The sequence below is a fragment of the Anas acuta genome, chromosome 6, assembly GCF_963932015.1.
Source record: "Anas acuta chromosome 6, bAnaAcu1.1, whole genome shotgun sequence".
NCBI classification, from domain to species: Eukaryota; Metazoa; Chordata; class Aves; order Anseriformes; family Anatidae; genus Anas; species Anas acuta.
The window spans coordinates 22,342,657-22,364,730 of NC_088984.1; the positions used below are offsets into that span (position 1 = coordinate 22,342,657).

Consider the following 22,074-nt stretch of genomic DNA (forward strand, 5'->3'; position numbering starts at 1 on the left):
ATTTTATAAATTTCAAAATGAAATATTAATTACCAACCTTAATGCCAAAGTGTAGGTTCCAGGTTGCCGTTGGCTTTCACGAATGAGATAGCTTCCCTCTGCAACACTTAACAACTGGTCAGCTTCCTCCCTTGAGATCATGCCATGGAATCTGAGGAACAAAGACATTTTGAAACACACGCCTTTTCACTTTCAAATCACCTTTTCCTCTTCTTCCGAAAAAAGACCAACTATGGTATTTAAAAAAGAAAAACAAATGTAAAATGATTGTTTTGCAGGAACCTATACCTTAAATCAGCCTCCCTTCTCCCCATATTTGAAGTCACTTTAAATTGTTTAGGAAGGCTTCTCTTCATCTACGAAACAAGTACATTGCTTTTACAATCTGCAACCATCAAATTCATATGTAGGAAGAAGTCCATTTTCTCCTCTTGGCTTCACATGCTTTGTGCCAGAGGCATGCAATCCAACACTTTGCAGTGTTCAGGGATATTATGGCAACTTGCTAAAATGTTAGGGATTGCACAGAATCTTAGCGATTACTGGTGTAAGAAGCTAGCAATGCCACATTATCTTCTACCAGAATATACACATCAGATCTGTTTTTTTCCCCACACTAAACCTAACCATATTTGCTGCAGCATTCTGAAGACAAATATACACGTAAATGTTATATATGTATTACATCTGTGTTTCAAATATTGTTTTTTTTTTTTCTGTACACATACATCTTTTGCAAAAGTCAATTGGAGACAACCACCTAAAAAACAGAAACACATCGTTTTCTCACTTAAGGTATCACTCAATAATATTTATAGCCATCAGCAAATGCCCCTGCAATTTTAGGTAGACAAAAATGCTGCAATAATAACCTGATGCTCACACAAGATACAGTGCAAGGAAATGGAGCCAAGTCCCTTGTTGCAAATGCATAAGGAGTAGCCTGGCAGAAACAACAGGGCTGAGATGCAAATGCAGTTCTGCATTGCAGGACTGACTTTTCATGGTTTGCCCACCAAAAGGCAACTCCTGACCTTGCCATGGTCCCACACAGAGACAGCTGAGCAGCTACCAGAGCAAAGTACTGCAAAGCCACCTGCTGCGAGGGAAAGCTGCCTGTGAGAGGGAGCACTGGCGTGTCAGGCCCATGTCCCTCTTTGCAAAACAGGCTTAAGGAGCAATGTGCCCACAGCAAACACTTTCAACCTTTTCTGTAAATATTATCAACCAACATCTGGGGATAAACCACGTTGAGATGTATGTTACTTACTCTCTTCCATAATATTTGGGTCTGTTCTCTACCTAGAAAAAACAAACGGAAATTGTAATGTTTCACATTGACACAGAAAGCACACTGTAACACAGAATTAGAACTAGGAAGTGAAGTACGGATCAAAATCATTTTCCACCATAGCATTTTCCATGGGAGTGGAACAGAAGGAGAGCTAAGGCTGAGCTTCGGGAGAACACCGCACTTCTGGGCGGGTTAAAAAGAGGTGAGAAAGAACGAACAGCTTGGGTTACATGGGTAGTGAGCATTGTTTGTGCAAGCTGTCAAGAAATTAAATGAAAGATTCATTTCACATAAATGTACTGCATTAAGTGCATTTACACAGTGAAACATCTACAAAACTCTTAAATGTACAGGGTATCGCCCATCATAAAGCTGTTGCTGTCTCTGCTGCGAGAAATTCAACCGCAATCGTATTCCATCAGAGTGAGGGCACGAGGCAGATTAAGGGATCATTAGCAAGTGCCTAATTATGTAGTACTAGACTTCACTGAAATGTGTGATCTGCAGTATCACCTAAAAGACCTCCACAGCATGTATGCATATGTCACGCTATGTAACAGAAGACGGTCCATGCTCCAGAGATCATACAGTGTCAGGGTGTCAGGAGACAATGTGCCTGCTATGTATTTCAGATGAAGTAATTTATTTGAAATTGTCCAGGAAGATTTCTGACACGTGTGGAACTACAGACAGAGCTCCCACAAATCAGCACAATGATCTAAACCACCAGATTATCCTTCTTTGCTAAATTTATAGGCTGAAAAATTGGGGGGAATAAAATTTGACAATTACACAACCTGAACTACAAGAGTCTAAAATGACCCAGCTATAATAAAATACAAAATACTTCCAGTAAACTGCCACTTCAGTTCCCTTTTTACATCTTTTCAAAAGATGCCTATTAAAATCAGCACTTCCCTCCAGTTATCTCAGTAGAGCATAAATAAAGATTTCAGATGTCCAAAACGTCAAAAAATATTACCCGATCTACGGTCTAATGACAACTCTTCCATACTCCCAGCAAACAAAAAGTTGTTTTGATGGTTCATCATTTTTGAAAAAACATTCAATCACTGGAAAGATTAATCATATTCTAAAATATTTCCCTTTCCCACATGAAAACAAACAAGAGTTAACCAATGGGAACTATTTTCAAAGGTCCTAAGGAGACTAGATCATTTCAAAAAAAGAAAAAAAACCCTCTTACATATTTCTGTTAAAATCAGACTAGTTAATTAACAGCAAGAAAACAATATGAAAACAGAAAAAGTGAAAGTATTATTATTATGATATAAACTTGCAACAGTTCCTATCTTTGCACAGCTACCTTTAAAACTCTCAAGAAAAGACATTATTTTTAAAAAACTGCCTGAGACTTGTGTTATGAATAAGATTTTGTTGTCTGTCTGTTGTGATTTTATATTTATCTCAGCAATACAGTGAATGTATATGATAGAACCAGAAAATAGGCAAAATCATACATTTCAGCAGTGGATTAGTAATGTGACAAGTCCCCCTCAGAATACCTGCAAATCACACGACAAATTGTAGCACTGCCCTCTGTGCAAATGACTTGAAAATGTGAATTGGCAGAAGACTGGGGCAAAGCAGCAGAGCAAAACTCCAATGGGCTCAGAGGCGATTTTAGCTTGGTTTGCAGTCCTTCTTGGTGGATGATGAGTTAAAGAGCAAAATAACTGCTTTTGTTAACATCGACTCTCTCCTGATCAGTTCTACAAACTGTGCAAAAATGTCTGTATAAATGTTGATGTGCAACATGGTTAGTTTGTATAAACCCCAGTGCAACAGGAACCCATTTCAGACTGTGGCTAAACAGAATTCACTTAGTTTTATAGCCTGGTTTTCTGTATTTTATTTTTCCATAACTTTTTTTACTTTTCATAATATTAGCTTTTTGTCACCTAGATTGAATGTATGCATTTAGATTCGAAAGCAACTCCATCTGAACTCAGCAGGGGCCTTCTCATTCACTCAGCACTAGCTGGGCTACACATGTAGTGCCGTCCACATGACCTTACAAAAACAGAGATCCTGTAGGCCAGATTTATCATGTAAGACAGTAAACACTGTGCTTCAGCTTTCTACAACACTTCCTATGAGTATCATTACACCAGCTTTACTCATACCAACTTAGGCATGAAAGAAAGTGCGCCATTTGCTCTTAGTTAACACTGCAACGTTCCTGATTTTTCATGTCTGTTTGGACTTCCTGCCACATCGTATTTCTGTAAATTACAGCTGCAGGTACCTGCATATCTTCCAGTTACACGTGAACACCAAAAACCAAAAGAAGCCAGCGCTGAAGCTTTGTTAGCTCCTGACTTTCACACTGGGTCAGCCTCAAGCTCAGGATTCAAAACCAAAACAGTCACCTGGACTGGAACTAAAACCCACCTTAGGAAGGAAATATGTTCTGACAAAAAACAAACAAACAAACAAAAACAAACAAACAAAAAAAAAACCACAAAGAAGTAGCAAGAAAGCGGTCATTTTAATTAAAGCTGTTAGCTGAAAATACAGCCCAATGTCCTCTGCAGTTTGTCTGATTTGGCAGTGCTTTTAGACCAAAGTGTTGTTGAGCATGAGTAAAAGCAGCCTTAGCTACTTCATTTACTTTGTGTGCAGCAAAGACTGGCTGAATGCTATGTCCTTGGACTTCTCAGAAATCTTTATTTATGGGAAAACAGTCCTATTGCTGTTTGTTTACCCTATGTTTGGCACAGTTTTAATATTGCTTCTTACTTAGAAGAAAAAAAAAAGCCCTTATTCACAGGGCCTCACAGAGTTATTGGAAATTTCATCTGCAAGTCAGATGGGAAGTAGCTGCATTAATTGTGAGATACTGGCTTTCAATTTGTTATTTGTGTTGTACATGCACTGAGGCCACAGAGAAGTTTCAGACCTCACTGTGATACCTGCAAGAAACACAAAGGTGAATGAAGTTATCCACCATTGCTTTATTTCTGATTTTTTTTTTTCCCTCACCAACTGAGGTAAAGCCAATAAAACCAAGTGAATAAACAGACAAATGGGTGAGACTTGGCAAGCACCTTACAGTAACCATTCCTTTGGAAAAGAGTCTCCTTACCATGAAGGCTGGGACGCTGTTCTGGATGAATGTGACATAGATTAAGCCATCTCTGCAAACAGCTCTAACAACGATGTGCATTATATATGTCCAAGCTCTGCCATGCTTCTTGACCGTTCACAGAGGCCATTTTCTCGGGCTACGCAGAGATGCCGTTTAACAGCTTGTTAACTGCTTGCACTGGATCATGATGAAGCCTTGTTACAGGGCAGGAAAGGGCAGTGATTTTAATTGCCTCCATCATTGGACTGTTTGATATTTTTTCCACGCATAATTATTTAAAATTTATCATGGAATGCCTTCAGATGACGGGCAAGGATACCCTCAATGTGCCTGCATGTGCACAGGTGTGTGTATATAAAAGATTGTATGTACAACAAACAGAAATCCCAGGGAGGCAATACAAGATTAACTGGACAAATGGCATCACAATATTGATGCAAGTCTCACACAGAAATCCAATGCTCTTCAAAGTTGATGATTCCATAACATTTTAAGTTTACAAATGAGCATTATGTAGTGTTAAAAGCCTTGGCTCCACTGCATGTTCACAATAAAAAATTCCCAGTGGATGCACTGTTCTTTCTAGCTCAGTGTACCTCCTCTGAACTGCATGTTGCTCTGATACAAAACTGGTGTAGCAGAGCAGAAACTCAAATTCTCTGTATTTGAGCATTTCATGTTAAGTAGGTCATTCTGCTGAATATACCTCCCAGTATCAGCACTCGTACACCACGTGCCTTTGCACCTAAAATAAAAGACTGTGTGGTTTTTCTTTTTTGCTGTTGTTTTTTACATTGTAACTTCCAACTATTCTTTAACAAGTGCTTTTTCCTCTAATCATCACTCTCACTCTTGCTTATTTCAATAACTGGAATACAATAACGCAAGGGGAGCAATTTAGGTGCTAATATCTTACCAAATTACATGTTGCTCCCTCCCACTGACCTCTTTGATGTTCTCTGGGCCAAAATTCTCGTCCTAATATTTATGAATTTGTTTATACAGCTGGATAATTCAACCACTTAGGAAAAGACTCTGCTCCCCACTGACTCATGCATGGCTGCTAATAGAAACCCAGCTGAGAAAGAGCAGATCACAAAGCTCAGCACTAGCAGGAGAGGCTGAGACCACAGAGAAAGGTTAAACATGTTACTGCTCACTGAATATATTTTCACATCAAATCTGAAGCAGCTGCATAAATTGTTCAGTATTTATAACGAAAAACACTTATCTGCATTGTAATGTATTATTTCAATTTTACCTTTATTAGGTAAAAATAAGCTTCAAAGACTTTTTATATAAAGGGATACTTTAATGAGAAAACGTGTACTTAGTATGTTCTGTTCTGCAGCAAAATGTTCTGTAGCTATCTGCAACTGACTGATTTTTTCCACAGCTCTTTTACTTAGTCCAATTCTTACTAATTTCTAAACCCTGTGAACCACCCCTATCATACCTGACAAATTTTATTTTTTATAATTATCAATATTGAAATTAAGATGAGAGAATTACAGCGGTCAGTGTAACTTGTATGTGAAGCAGCTTTATACAGATGTTTTTGTATTTGCCTGACATGAATGGGTCTCTTGTTTGATTCTAAAAAGAGGGCAACCTGGATATGATGAACAGCTGAAGGATCTCCATCAGTCCAGAGGGAGGAAACATTTTTAATATGCCAATACTACATATACACATTTATATCTCTGCTTATTTGCCTGGATAGGCTAATAGTATTCTAAGAATACCATGATGGAGAACTCAGTATAAAATCTGCTTGTGATTTCGTATTGCCCAGGGCAAGAAGACCTCAGAACAACTCTCTGCAGTTAAACTAGTCTGGGATAAAATGGCAAGAGATCTTATTAGATATGCTGGATGCTTCTATCATTTTACAGTTTCTCCCTGAATGTCAGGGACATATGCATTGTGCTAGGCAATAATTACAATCATGATGTTATCTGCTGTGAGATTTCCTTAGTACAAAACTACTGATATTTTCCCACCCCTTACATTTCTTTCTGTTATTTTTTTTAAAGAAGCCAAAAAGAATATAGAAAATATGAAGATTCTAATTCTGTAAGCATTAAAACCATCACACCTGCAGCTCTCAAAGCATCTAACTGAAGAAACTGAAGAATAGCTGCTGGGCAGAGGGCCCAGCAGAGGGCCCAGGCAACTTTATGAGCATACATTATAAGAAAGGCTGTTGTTACATGAGTAAATAACAGCAGAGCTTTGAGATAAGACTCAGCAAACAAAAGACTGCAGTGATTGCAAAGGCATAGCATCAGCACCTCACAAGGAACAGCATGAGAAGACTACCAAAAATCCTTCACACATTGTATGTATGTGCATACATACATGTGCCTACACACATACTAGCACGTCTTCCACCAGTGAAATACTTCTGGAGAGAGGAAAGAAAAAGCAGCTATTCGACAACACTTAACAACACTAAACACATGGGAGGCAGGGAGTTAAGAACTTCATCCTAGCCAGGTGAGCACAGGCACGATGGAGTACAAAGGTAGGTTGCCATCCAATCGAGCCACAACAGGCTGGTAGGGCTCTCAGCACTCTATTTTCTGTCAACATTTTTGTAACAGTTGTCCTCTGAAACATCCTTCTGCTTTTTGAGAAAAAGTGCAAGAGGGAAAAGTGGGTGAAGAATGACAATATGGGTCATAATACAGGAAAAGAAGAAAAAAGAGAGAAATAGAAAATTATGCCCCCCTCAACAGTGTGCAAGGTTCCAGCTGGCATGGGGTCCACGTCCATTTTGCCCAGCGGTTGGCCTGGACACGATAAGATACAACAAAGCTTGCGAACAGATTGGCCATGAATAGTCCCACTGAAGTCAATGGGAAAATCTCCATTCGTGCCAAGTTATTACTCTCAAACTGGAAATATTCCTGCTGCTAAAAGTGGACATTCAGCCCCCTTAGAATTACAAGCCTGTATTACAAGACTTCAAGTATTTTGTATAGTAATGTAATGGAAAACCCTAACAGAAAGAACACACAAAATAGTAAAGAACCTTCCTAATAACATCGCAATGAGAGTAAACAAAACTTTTTTCACAGCTCATATCTTCTACAGATCTCTTCTTCAAACCTCCCTCCCACCTTATTTGATGTACAAAAGATATCTACTCAACAACCTTGCAGGATTCTCCCTGTTTGGACACTCATTAGCAAAGGAAACATAGGTTAAAGGGAAACTTTTTGCTACAATGCTTCTTGTAAAATTAATGTATTATTCTTTCCTACAGCTATGTCTTGCTTAAGTGCAACCAGCTGTTATTACAACTTTTATAAAAATACAAATCCATCAAATTAAGAGAAGACATGAGATGAGTGCTTCCTCTAAATGAAAAATTTCATTTCTGTTAAATCTCTACCTCTTATCTTAAAAATTGACAGACTACTTCATAGAATCACAATTGGGCATTTAGAAAGATGACAGCAAAACACCTGTTTAATTGTGTATAGTAATCCTCTTTTTGATCTAAACTGTAAGCTATTAGTGTTCCTGACAGTGCTACGTCCCTCTATATTTAATACTACGTCAAAATGACTAACATATTTCAAGGATTAATTCCCCTTCTCTTGGCACATGATAAAAATGCTCAAGTTTTATTGCAGCGATGTAATAACTTCCAGTGGTTATGAAGATGTGGTTCGTAATGCTGTTTGACATGTTGAACCTAACGTTTTGGCATTTTTGTAACTGAAATTAATATTTTCCAGGTTTGTAACTGAAGCTGCATGCGAGATGCAGTTCTGAGCAGATATTTGCTGGCAGGGGTATTTGGTACCGATGGCACCTACCAACACGACAACCCCAAAAAGGTGTGGGTCTGCTGCAACACTGTGCATGGTACGCTGGCCATTCGGGGTCTGCCTCAGCACCTGGCCCCATGAGCATCTCATTTTTACAAATCTCAGTGATTTGTATCGCTGCATCTCAACAGGGTTCCATTGTTTCTGTGTGGATCCTTAAAAGCTGTGGCTGGGCATAGTTTAGCTAGTAGAATTAATGAGTTGTTAGTACTAAGACTCAAATAAGAGTGAGAGGAGGTTTCAGTCTTCTGCCTGCTGATTTATTGCAGGCATCTAGCAGCAATGTGTGTAACAACAGGTGCGTGTTCCCCCTCTACAGCTCTGTTCTTCTGGGAATTTCTGTCCCCAAAAGGAAGAGAAAAGGCATGTTTCCATTTATGTAGGAATAAGTTAAAAACTGGCAAATGATTCTCAGGTATATATAGCAAACTCAAAATGTATTTTAATTCTATTTTTAGTTCAAGTGGCTTTCCATGCACCACTGACCCCAAGGCTACTTACTCCAATCACAGCGCCATACAGCACTATGGAAGCACTGTTTGGGTTGCACAACACTGAGAAGAGATTTGGAATTACTGGGCTCTATAAAACAAAATGTTTTATAATACCTACCTCGCAAGTGCAGGTAATCCTTCTAGGATGGGGAGCTTCCTGTTGCAACTGATACACTAAGAAAATAAAAAAGTTAAAATTTGATTAATACAGAATCACTACATCAATTAGGCATTTTAACATTACATTTTTCTGGTTAAGAAAAGGAAGACTTGCTGCAAGATTTAAATACGAATGTACATATATCAAGGTCTCAAAAATTACTTACAAGATGTCAGAAAAGAGAATGTTCCCAGCCAAATCAGGATTATTGATTATTTTTATGATTAACTGCTCAAGCACTAGGGAGTCTCTGTCCAACCTTCCATCAAGCAGATCAGAAAAGGAATTAGGATAAATGCAAATTTAAATTTATTATATGTCAAATCAGGCAGATAGCAGATTTTTTTCAGTAAGTGGATGGAGTCCCATCTTACTATGCTGGGCACACTTTTGGTGACCTGATATATGAGAGCTTACAGGAGTCATTCAGAACTTTGCACAAACCCTCTGCTTTTCTCACTACTCAGTGATGACCTTTCTGAACAACAACAAAAAATAGACCTTTGCATTTACAGATCTAACAACATCAGGAGCCCAGTAGTAGTTAAGGTCCAAATTACGACCTAAACTTATCGCTATCTTCCAAACTTTCTTTTTTCCTTTAATATAAGCCTTATTAAACCAGTATAATTCATAGGAGCTAGCTGTAAATTTAATGGTATTAATGTATGGACTTTCTTGTTTAGTAAGCAGATGGAGTGACTTCTGACTCCCAAAACAAAAAGAGCAAACAAGAGTTTGACAAGTCACCTATAAAACAAGGTTATCAACACCAAATTAGTAATTGAATAGTACTCTAGAACAAATAAAACGGACATTTGGAACTGTAATCTTTTAAAATTCAATTGTCTTTCAAACATTAGTACTAACACCAAGGTCTAACAATGTGTGCTGTCACCTTCTTCAGGTAATAAAACCACATATTAACTTACCCAGTAAGATTTGACTTCGTTACACTTCTCATTTGATGATGAGTCTTCTCCATGGAGAAATACATTATTTATGTGCTAAATTACATGAGAATGGAAAAAATGGCAAAATGCCCAATGATATGGCAATCACAAGATCGACTGGAAAAATTTACTCCCTTTGTTCCAAATAAAAAAGCCAATGTTTTTTCCTGATGTTACTAAAATCAATCCTGACCATTCTCTATTGGTATTACAAAAATGATTTTTGCAAGTGATGAAAAACAGCATACACATATAAAATAGCAATCTTCATTTCAAGCATAGCATGACCATTTATTTGCCTAGCGCACAGATCCTTTAGTTTCCATTGTAAAAGCCCTATTTGATGGCGCTGGCCCTTGTCCATGTCCAATTCTGAGAACTGGAGAGTCAAGTTCAAATGAAAAAAGAAATTCACGAAGCGTACATGGATCTCTCTGTGATTCTCCAGTGCTCTTCTGTGAAACTCAATCAGCATGCTCTGTAGAAATTGGCTAGAAATTGAGAATTGTTTCCCACCTTACTTCAAGCAAGGTTGAAAAGATTTTTCTGGAAGGAAATTCCTCTTCTCAGAAGACAGTACCTTTTGTCCTCTTCCAGTCAGAAGCACAGCAGGTAGACCCGTTAAGTGACAAAACAGGATGCCTATTCCATCTCCTCTAATTGGTGTGTGCACTTCAATCTGTTCAACACCAGTTCCTTTGCTGCACTTATCACCAGGGAAGTCAAACAAGCCATTCCTCTTGAGCAGTCAGGAGACAGAAATACGAGCAAACCCCATGACCGCACACTTCATTCTGAGCTGAGGAAAGGCTCACCGTGGTGAACGACAACCGTGCAGGAGAGTTGGTGCACACATGTTGCACGCACCCAAGCCTTCAGCTCCTGGCAAGCTACCAGTGAAGTTCTGGTATTAACAAATCTGGACTCCCCTACTCCTGATCATGGCACGGAACGAACTGCCCAAGCAGGCAGCATTCCCTGAGCTCAGGCAAGGTACAGAACTGTGACTCATATCCAAAAGCGAAACACACAGAACTCGGTAACAAGCACAAAAACATGTTGCAGTCATGAGTGATGACATTTAATGCCAGGGAGCAAAGTGTCTCAATTTTATCTTTTAGCCATCCACTGCAAGCAAAGAGCTTGCTCAAGTCAAATTCTTTACTGCTAAGCAGCTGATGTGGCACATGACAAGCTGCTGGCGCTACACATGGTGATTCAAAAGGCACAGACAGGCCTTGCCACTAGATTCGTGGATTCAGGCCCCAGCCATCTCTGTTACATGACAGTTGGTAGGAAACCAGGTCCTTCTTGTCAGGCCTTCAGAAAACCTAATTTTGGTTTCACGGTCACTCTGGGCCACGCAAATGCTCTCATTTTACTGCATCAGCAAGTTCTGAGGAAAAATCATTTCTGAGTTCTCCTAACCAGTTCCAGTCTCAACTCTAGCGATGCAAGTTACTAACACAGAGGAGCCCTAAAAGTTTACCAGTGTAACCTTAAGGCAAGAACAGAGTTTGTTCAAGCCCCAGCCTAGGCAGCCCCACCAACACTGGCCAGCCCCAAACAGGAGCATGATCCCTTGTGTCAGTGAGGTGCAGGGAACCTGTCCCCATTGAATAACCTGCATTTGTTAGCTTTGAGGATAAACAGCTGCATCTCTCTCTAATAGCAATGAATGCTTGTAAAATCACATTTTAAAGAAAATGAGTTTTTTTTTTTTTTTTTTTTTTTTAAAGCATCCCACTGAAACTTTTTTTAGCACTGACTTAGAGAAGAAAAAAACAAACAAACAAAAATTCGCTTAAGATACTTACAGTAAGATTTCCAAACCGGTGGTCTGTATTCATCAGTATCTGAAAGGACAATGTCAATTTTCAGTGTTGCGTTAGAAACATTTTAACATAGACACAACCCTCCAGAAGCCCTTGCAGATTTATTATGATAAATATTGCCCCTAAATTGTATAACCATTTTTACTAATGAAGTACAGAGCAACCTATTAAAAGTTCCCCTTCCTTACTTAAACAGAATACATGAAAACATATTTTCTTAGAAAACCATTTGCAAAGTGACAAGCATGCAGATGAGAAGCCAAATGATTGGAGGAGGCAGGTAATGCGTATTATTTTATTACGTACATATTTTCAGATCCTTTTTAAGTTACACTAGAAAGATTTTTAAATCTCAGTTCACACTCTAACAAATCAGTCTTCATCCAACTCCCGCCATTAGCTTTTTCCTATTCTGGATAGCAATTAACAACCCCTAAAAACAAAACCCGGGCATGGAAATACTATGCAATGTTTTGCAAAAAAGGAGGGAGCTTTTCACACTGAATATACACTCTGCCTGGAAGCGGTCAGTGGGTATTAAAAGTAACAGTATATTTCTAATCCATAGTTTTACTACTCAAAAAATAAAGAGCCAACAGTGTTTTCTGTCTCCCTTATGAATTGCTGACAAGTGATCTGACATATTTGCTCAGGGCTCTGTCACGAACTCAATCTCTGATCCACTATTTGACTTCGACCAGCTTCAGGTCTGATTCTGCAAGGTACTGAGGCTTTCTGCAGGGTGCTGAGCTTATCTGTTACCTGCCCTGAAGCAGACAGAGTTACTCAGCTCTCGCTGCATGAAAAGGCCCAGAGCTGCAGTGGCCTGGCAGCCAGGCACCAGCCTGGCTATAGGAAATCTCTTCTCACCGAGGTCTTCAGTTCTGAGCTCTCCCTGCAACTGCCTTCTGCCTCCATACAACACCGATTTGTACTTTTTGCTGTGAGGTTATATAAATATCTAGCAATCTGGGGACCTGTTCTTTAATTTCAGCCTCCGTGACATCTCCATTCCAGCATCCCTAATGCCTCCAAAACCAAGCCTGAAGCTGGGAAAGGCTTTTACTCTGCCACCCCTCTGGGTAAAGCAATCTGCCCTCAAGTTCTTGCCTTAGCCCGTCTCTCCCACCTCCAGTCATGTCCAAATCTCTCTAAATCAGAGCTCAGCGGAAGGAGATATTTTCCAGTTTAATTGGCACAGACCCTCCCCAGGCCCACCCCAGCATGCTCGCTAACCTGTCTGAGCTAGCATTTTGCTTGACTTTTTACCCTGTTATTTCAGTGGTGAATGGAGAAGGTGCAGTCCTTGCGGACTGTCTTGGTGTTAGCAGGGTTTATAAATACAATTCACTATTACTTTAGCATCAAGGCAGCACTTGGTCAAACTGCCATTGCCCAGAACATTATTTTTTGACCTTTGGAAGGCCCTGCAGATGTGCCGCCGTGTCCTGGGGACCTGGCACACACAGAGATCTTCAGCTGCCCACACTATGCTAGGTCAGTGGCAGAAAATCAGCAGCAACAGATGCAGCAGTGGTTACTCACTCCTACTTGGATATTTTTAATTAAAGCAGAGCAAGTAGATTCATTTCAGAAGCATTACAATGTAATCCCTTTGCACTGTAGTGTCACATGGAAAAATGGCAAAACTTGAAAGTAAAAGTAATGGGTTTAGTCCCAGAAGAGGATTCTTACCCCACCAGCTGAATTCCCTTTTGCTATGGCTTATTTTTGGCAACGTAGGCACTCGTCGGATTTACAAATAAATAACTTAAGTGAAGGACAACATGCACCGTATTTGTAAAGTATGAGCTGACTGCTATGAAAATACAAATATCTTGGCAGTCTAACCCGTATTTGCTTGCACTCAAGCCATATAACTGTTACGGCTAAAGGCAGCATGATTATAAAACTGAGAAGCAACAATATTTGTGCCAAACAAAAACAAAAACCAAAAAACAAAACCCAAACCTTGTTAAAGTCAGGCAAGAACAGCAGTAACTTCCATATAACTAACATGTAACATTCAGAAACGGAAAGGAATGATTTATGTTATGCAGCTGTGCACCAGTATTTTGTTAGAAAATCTGTCTGTAAGCTTTACTGCTTTACCAGTGTTAGAATACCCCCAGGCCATCCCACATGAGCTAATGAAAATACAAAAGGTCATTTCTATTGTGATTTTAAAAAAATGTTATCTGATACAAACACTGTAGCAGCAAGTACAGGGTGCAGCAACAATGGCAAAGGAAGGGTTAGCATTGCTCCTTTCTAAGCAAGGATGTTTCTAGTACCCGAATCGCTCTGCTACACAACAATAAAATAAAATGAGTATATGCACTGGATTGGTCTGTTAACTACCTGTTTTTAAAGACTAATTTATATGGTCCCGTCTGCCAAGTCATCAGCATTTAGAAATGCATTATTATGATTTTCAGACAGTACAGGCTTCTGTGTACAGCATCTCCAATTAGGCGTCCGAAGTACCCGAAAAGCACTTTAAGGCATGATTAAAAAAAACAAAGACACTGAACCCAAAATACGTTTTCTCATTAATGCTGCACCACCTCCTAATTAACACGATAAACCCCACACTGACGTTTCTCAAATTTTATACAGCTCCCATCAGCACAGTATCCCAGCTCTGCTAATATTTCCATGATAAAATTGAATAATTTTCGTTGAGATGTGCATAGCGTTTTATCTTAACCGTGCTTTCTGCCTTAAATGAGATGCAATTCAACTTAAAGCTGCTCTTCTCCAGCAGTCTGAAGCACTGCAGAAGACATAAATGCATAAACCGATGCTACCAGCTCTGCCCAGATGTGATCCTACCGGTATTGGTGAGAATTCTGCCAGCACGAGGGCTGCTCTCACCAGCGAGGACATTTTCAGATCAGACACAGTATCTGTGTACAGAAATGGCAGTTTCAAACTTAAGGTGGCAGGTGCCAGAGCTGAACAATCTTCCCAAGCTTTAAAAATCAAAATGTTTGATAATTTCCTGCCATCCCAAGCAATGACAGCTCTTGGATTCTTCAGAACTTTGCTTCTTTTAGAAGGGTGGAAGATTTTAGTTTTATATAATAGGACTTCTTCAAGTTCTCTACCCTGAATCCATACTGATCTTTAATAATTTTCCAGCCTAGAATAGATCAGAAAAGAAACAGCTGCCTGCCCCAAACCTGTACTTTTAAGTTCCTCGGAGGACCATCAGAGAATAAATGTATATGTATATGTAAAGAAAAGAGTAAGAATATGTTAAATTGATAAAAGAAGTTTAAATCCTAAAGCAATAGGCAAGGTAAAAGGGTACAGGGAAATAATGCTGCAGGACATGTGAAAGTAAATGCACACTCCTTTACCCTGTAGATTGATTTTTACTCTTGAGTCAACAGCAAAATCACACTACTCTGCAAAGCGAGCACATCACCACAGACCTGTAACAGCTGGTGAGTCCAGACAGCAGGAGCTCACTGCGGTGCCTCTGGTTCGGGCAAGGACCTACACCCCTGTGCAACTGTGTCATGCTGTCTGTCTCCGCTTCTGTGCATGGGTTTCCAGCCCCCCACCCTCTCTCCAGTGGAGAAGGACAGCAGAGATCGCTGCCTATTTCTGCTGCCCTGTTACGACTCACCTAGCCAGCCCACTCTGCCTGCTCAGCATCTTGTCTCACCTCTACTCAAGGCTTCCCTGAAATTTGCCTAAAGTCAGGCAAAGAGAAGGGAGGCAGAAGAAGCCAGAGCACCCAGGCAGCAGACCCTTCACAGGCAGAAATGTCTCAGTGGGACAGAAGCATTGCTGTATGGGCCCGGTTTACCCTCCTTGAAGCACACCCACTAAAGACAGAAAAAGGGAACTACCCAAACTCATGCATGACACACCTGCAATTCAGAAGTGAAAAGCACAAGATGACTGTCAGAAATCTGTGCTTGCACTAGAAAAGTGCTTCTGCCAACAGAAAAACATGCAGCAACTTAGGAGAAGTTCATATACAGACACCAATGCCCTGAAAGCATCTCTTGATTTTTCCATAAACACAGATATGACTAATTGCAACACTACTACGTAGCATTTCCCTTCATTATTTTGCTCTTTCTTACCCACTGCCATTTTATCCATTTATATAATCTGGACAACTTTAGTACTTTCCAAGTGCACGTTTTAACTGTAGAAATGAAAACTGTTACTATTGCCTCAAACTGTTTAGACTGCTTGTCTCTGTGTATTCCTTTTATAGACAGAATAAAAGTGTTTACCTCTGCTTGAAATGGTTCTTGCTGCCTCCCCACTGCAGAGCAGCCAGCTCTAGGGCAGAGCAGCAGCAGCGTAACCATGCATGGTAACCCCATGAAGCAGCTGAGGGCTTACCGTGAGGTTTGCTATAGGGAACTCGGTTTTGTTTTTCTTTTACCGCATGTCATTCCCTGCAGCATGGTGATCCGTAACATCATGCTGGAAATTAGTTTAATGCTGTCTGGAAGGAAATAACCAGCTCACTGCTGGCACAGCAGCTCTTGACCCGAACGCGGGTTGTATTCAGCAATATCCCTGTCAGACACTGGTGAGGCCTCCCTCAAATGGCAAACCTTGTGGAAGAGGGCGATCCTTAGCTGTGGGGACCAAACCTCAGCATGATCAGGAGAAGTAAAGCTAATTTCACATTTTCTGAACAGCTATAGGACCAAAGAATGGTGTAAGTGATAAATAGGAAAAGATGCAAGTATAAAACCTTCTTCTGTATGCTACGGCCTAATAAGCATTAGCATGTGTTTTTAGATGCTGTATCTTGCTTTATTTGGCAGCAGCATGCATCAAATTTGAACTCCCGGAGAGATGGATGACAAGCAGCCATGGCCATTTGCTGACCCATACAACAGACTCCTTCTTGTGCCCAAAAAACAACTTCTGGAAAATCCCTCCCCAGGCTCAAAATGTTGCTTATTAGCACCTTCTATATGCCCAAAGGGCTCACATAAGAGCACATGACTTACAGAAACAAAGCTATAATTTATATAGCTGGTGAGATTCTCGAGCCACAAAAACATCAAAGTTGAACACAAAATGTCATTTCATCTCTGTTTTCAGAGAGCAAGTGCCAACAGCATTTCAGAAACTAAACTCAAGCCATCACGAAACGTTTCAAGCGGCAGCCAAACAGGCCCCAGCAGTTAGGGCTTTTATGCGCTCCAACTAAAATAAAACTCAAATAGCATCAAGGTAATTAAAGGATGAATGCAGCCACCGCCCGAGGCAGCAGCAGTAAAACAGATGAACTACTACACCACGGTTTCAGGGTAGATAGGAGACGCAGATCTCTGGCACAGACAGCGTTTTGTACAAGTCCTCACACGCGTGCTGTGGTAAGGAGGGAACACATCACGGGTCTTTTGCCACTGCCAGATGAGACCTGGGGTCCCACAGCTTTTTCTCCAAGGACACCATCCCTCCACTATCCCCCTGCTGCCCACAGCCGATCAGTGTAACCAGGGGCAGAGCGATGGTGCTAGGAGCCAGCCGTGCCCAAAGGCTTTGGGGGTGGTTGCTGTGCCTCGTGGTCAGGCCTTGTGCCTCGTGCCAAGTCTTTTCCTACAGACAGGGACTTCTTTAGCATGCGGCTCCTCCTGTTTTTTAAGAGACCTCAAGCAACTTTTGGTATGTTCCCTTTCTCTTCAAAACTACTGTATTACCATGTTACAAGAAATGCTCTCATTTTATTTGGGGCTTAAAAGTGACTCAATAAAACAACAACAAACAAATGTTAATCTAAAAGAAATGTTGCTCTATTAGTTCCTAAAAGCAGAGACAAGAACAAGGACCTTGGGGTACAGATGACCCGTACCCATCTGGCAAACAATGGGTTTCATGACTGCTGCAGCAGGGCGTCGCAGGATCTGCCAAGGGGACAGGAAGATTCCTGCAGGGCTGAGGCTATTCCTGGCATCTTCTCATCTCTCCAGAATATCCAATACACTGTTTGACACTCAGCCGCGATGACTGACACTTCTAGACTGTTACCGAGTCTTTGAAGCTATTTTAATGTTATTCTTGGCAGACTAATTCTTTTGAATTAAGAAAAAAAGAAAAGCTTAGAAAACTTGCAGACGCGTCTTGCTCTTCCTCAGGCAAGGCACCGTGACGTGCTGAAAGCAGCTGCAGCACAAAAGCTCCCACATAAACCACCATCGTTTTTCTCCCTTCCAACATATTTTGGAGGCCAGGCAGCACAACACCCCACAGCGGGAAGCTGGGCTTCAGCCTGCACGCCCGGTCCGAGGAGGAGCTGCCTGCGTCTCACACAGCTCTCCTCCCGCGGGACAAAGGCCCGGCCACAGCGAAGTGGTTCAGGCCTGCACGCGCCCCAGGCCATGGGGCAGTGGGCAGGGGCACCAGCAACAATCCTCCATCTTCAAAGCCTTTGCCTTGATCTCCAGAGCCCATCAAACCCCACACACGTGGGCAGATCCAGACTTCTAAACTGTGCTTGAGTTACATAAGCAAGAGAACGGAAACAGCTGAACGCATTTTCTTCATATTTCCCAAAGGCCTTCCCATCTGGGAGGAATGTAACAGTACAAAACAGTTTGTGGGAAAGTTACAAACAAGTGAAATTGGGAACTCAGAATAAAGCCTCCCTTTGGCTGCAGCATGGCACAAGTCGCACAGGCTGTGCCTTGGGAATGTTTTAATGCAACAAAACAGAGTTATTTTCCTCTGCCCTTCTGTCCTCACGTGTTTGTGCTTACACCACTCCAAACAAGCATAACTAATTAAGCACTCTCAATGAAAATGAAGGGGCTAAAAGAAGGCCGTGCTCTGAAAATGGCATCATTCTTGATGGTGGGAGGGTGGGCGGGGAATCACACTGCCATCCTGGTGCCTTTTCTGAAGATGATAAATCCAGTGGAAATGCTTCTAATGGGGTTGAACGAGGCATCCACTGAACACAGCTAGAGTTCAGTGCATTTTATTATCAGGTCTCCTATTACTGCCTCTTTATGAATAATGGGAAAACTTTAATGAGTAATATTTTGCCTATCACGGGCACTGCTGCTGTTAAATGAATTCATCTGCTGTGTGATTAGAACAGGCTGCAGCTGATCTGTTTCTAGATCTTCACTGAACTGAAGCCAGGGAAGCAAGTACTTGTTTTTCCTCCTTTTTTGCCAGACAAACAGTCACATCTGACTACAAGAATGAAATATGACAACCAAAAAAAAAAGAAAAATAACAAAAAAAATTACTTAGATGTTTTTAACAGCTGAAATTTTCATGTCTGCAATAACGAGCAAAGTATGCAGTTGCTGCTTTCCTTTTCTTGACTGCAGTTTGATAAGGGAAAAAATACACTTCCCATGAAAGCAGTTAGCTGACTGTTTAAGAAAAGTTCCAAAACCTCTAAAATTATTTCTTAGCGTTGCTGTAAGCATAAAAAAAAAAAAAAAAAAAAAAAAAAAAAAAAGATTTCAGAGAGTTAAAAAGATGCCAAGTGCCACCTTGTGGACATTTAACAAACAGAATTTAATTCTGCTTTCAGTTTACAGCAGTCTCTCTGCCTTCAGACAACAGGCTGAAGGGAATTTCCAGCATTTCTGGAAACACCATCTTCTCTTCTCAATAATAGTAATTAAAAAAAAAAAAAAGCCATACAGTGGGAATAACTAACTAACGTGGCTGTGGGTGCTGACAGGGGAGCCTGACCACCAGTTGTCTCTGACCCTCTGATGTGTATCACCATAAAGTTGATGATAGCTCTACAGACCCATAGGTATCCTGCAATGTCTGGTTTACATGGTAGACAGCTCCCAATTGGTAATGCTATCAAAATCAAACTTGCTTCTTTAATTTCTCCATTTCAGAGAAAAAACACGTGTCAATTATTTATTTAATCCACTGCAGTAAAGCTGAATACAGTGTCTGCAGCCCCAAGGCACTGGTAAAATGAGTTGGTCAGTTCCCTGTCATTCCCAAGGGGTACAGGAAAGGTCATATGCAAACAAATTTTACACGTTTGAAATTGACAAAATAGCCTTTATTGGATAAATCACATCTTTTAGATTTGACAGATGCTTTGTTCAAATAACTTCTACATTAGGACAGAAAAGTCTCAGAGCAGTTCGGATTAATGCCTGGCAACACAAATTCAAACACTGTAGTCATGCTTCCCTACTGTAAATCCAGGCTGGCTTTTATTAGAGACACTGTTTTGATCATGGTCAGGTAAGTTTGCATGGAAGTGAGCACCAATACCTGTCAAAGCTATCACTCTTACTCAGTTTTCATTCCCACCAGAGCGAGTCATAATGTAGGAGAAAATATTTGCCCTTCTACATTTCCTTTCCTATTCTTTGTTTCCACAAATCCTTCTTTGTCCCATTTTAAAAACGTTCCTGCACAGAGACCAAGCTCATTTCCCATCACTTGTTTTAGCTCTTCCAAGCATTAATGGCACCAGCAATGGCACATCAGTTTTACCCTAACTTCCAGCCAGTGACAACTTCTATAATCGCAGCCTAGAGGCATTCACAAAAATACCTTTTTGTCTCCATTTCTCTAACATATCCTCCAAGAGGGAATTTTGAGTGGAGCTCGATTACACAAATATTCTGACCGGTCACCCTAATAATGAAAAAGAACAATATGATATGTTATAAAAGTGTCTTCTAGCCGTAAATTAATCCCTTCCCCTGAATAAGAAATCTGTCCAGTCAAGGTTGAGCAGAGGAGACCCTAAATAAAGGAAGAGCTTTCAGGCACTTCTGAAATACAACCCCTCCATCCATTGCATAATGCCCTAATTTACTGAATGGGGAGGCATGTTTTATCACTATTCGCTTGGATGCTTTGAATGTTTTTCACATCCAGCACTGAGATAATGAACATACATTCACTTTCCTGCTCTAAAAAGCATTTTTAAATACAGTCTTGTGGTTTTACTAAAAGCTGAACCACAACAAAAGAGCACAATGCTGACCCTGTCTCCCCATGCATTGGTAAAAATCTGCTGAGAACTTGTCCTCCCTTGCATTTCAGACCAAGATAGCTGCTGTGAATTCATTAGCCTCCTGTGGGAAAAAACAAACAAAACAAAACCACCCATTAGCAGCCCAGGCAAAACCAGAATCACCCCAGAGAAAATTAAGAGCAGATCTGATTTCTGACTGCTATTACAAGCAGTCTCAAGACAGACTCAGTGCTCCAAAGCATCTTTCTCTCTCTCTCTTTGTCATGGTCTAATAGACGCTGTTGCCTCTCCTTTCCCAAACTTGACCCATTTACATTCTTAGACCATCAGAGTTATAACAAACCAATTATGATTCTTATTACAAACAGATTTTTCATTTTCTAAAACAGTCGTCAATAATACGAGCCATTGCTCATGCAAAAATATGGCTTGCATTTACGTCCTTATTTCCAGAACAGATGCAATACATCAACACTCACGGCTGGAAGGAGGAGGACAGACTACCAAGTAAAGTACCCTTGCCTGGAACCAGCATTGTTTTACAGTATTATGAAGGAAACTCCTAAAACACATTATTGGCAGGGCTGGAGGAAGGGAAATGGACGCAGTGTGGTGGGATGCCTTTTTTGAATTGGAATTAGGTTTTTACTCCAAATTTCATTATCCGGTTGCTGCGAGCTATTCCCCAATCCAAAAGCTGGAGGTGTTGCTCCTTACCTCTGTTCTCATATAAAAACTTCAAGAGGCCTCCGGTGACGCCAAATAGGATGTTCCAGGTAGAACAGATAAAAATCTCACATTCCTTTTGGGCGATTCCATGGCTCACCAATATAACTATAGTCAAAGAACTAAGGCAAAAAACATTTACCCATCAGCCTCTCCCTGTTTATAGCATTAAATACTTCTTTTTCATAAATCTTTCCCTCCTCTGTAGATATACCTGCTGCTCTGCAAGCCTGCGAAGCATCAGCCTGCGTGGGCTCTCCATTTGTCCTCGGCTCTGGCCGTGCTCCCAAGGATGAAGGCTGAGCTCTGTGAGCAGGGAGCAGGCTGTGGGCAGAGGAGCTCAGCACAGAGCTCTGCCACTGCCTGCTGGGAACAGGAGAGCTGTTGGGAATGCTCTGTATGATCAATGCTTGAAGCTGACCCTCAAGTCCTTTCCTGGGTAACTCCATATTTTTTTCCTCTCCAAGTACTTAATTTCCAGGACTTTCTTAACTTTGTTTTGACCCTCTTTCTCCCTTTTTCCACTGAACTACAAGAACAAGAAATGGGTCACCAAAAAATGGGATTTTGGGTTTATTACCTCTCATTTACCCCAGCACCACATTAAGCAGAAGGTCTTCAGCAATTACCAGATGCATTTCTATGATATTGGCCCGTCCTCAGTGGAAATGAGAGCCCATGGCAGTGTCCACA

General features: G+C 40.8%; 1 protein-coding gene across 4 annotated transcripts in view; it reads right to left on the minus strand.

Moving 5' to 3' along the window:
- CHN1 (chimerin 1) overlaps window positions 1–22,074 on the minus strand; it is a 95,896-nt gene that overhangs the window by 64,862 nt on the left and 8,960 nt on the right. For 3 of the 4 annotated variants that reach the window (XM_068685729.1, XM_068685727.1, XM_068685730.1), the window contains exons 1-5: window positions 20,226–20,265; window positions 11,673–11,711; window positions 8,857–8,916; window positions 1,271–1,298; window positions 38–151 (exon numbers count right to left, since the gene is read on the minus strand). In XM_068685729.1, the coding sequence (XP_068541830.1) occupies window positions 38–151; window positions 1,271–1,298; window positions 8,857–8,916; window positions 11,673–11,711; window positions 20,226–20,250 (266 nt within the window). In that variant the 5' untranslated portion in view covers window positions 20,251–20,265. Of the gene's footprint in view, window positions 1–37; window positions 152–1,270; window positions 1,299–8,856; window positions 8,917–11,672; window positions 11,712–20,225; window positions 20,266–22,074 lie in introns of those variants that run through there. The other variant, XM_068685728.1, reaches the window with a different exon arrangement.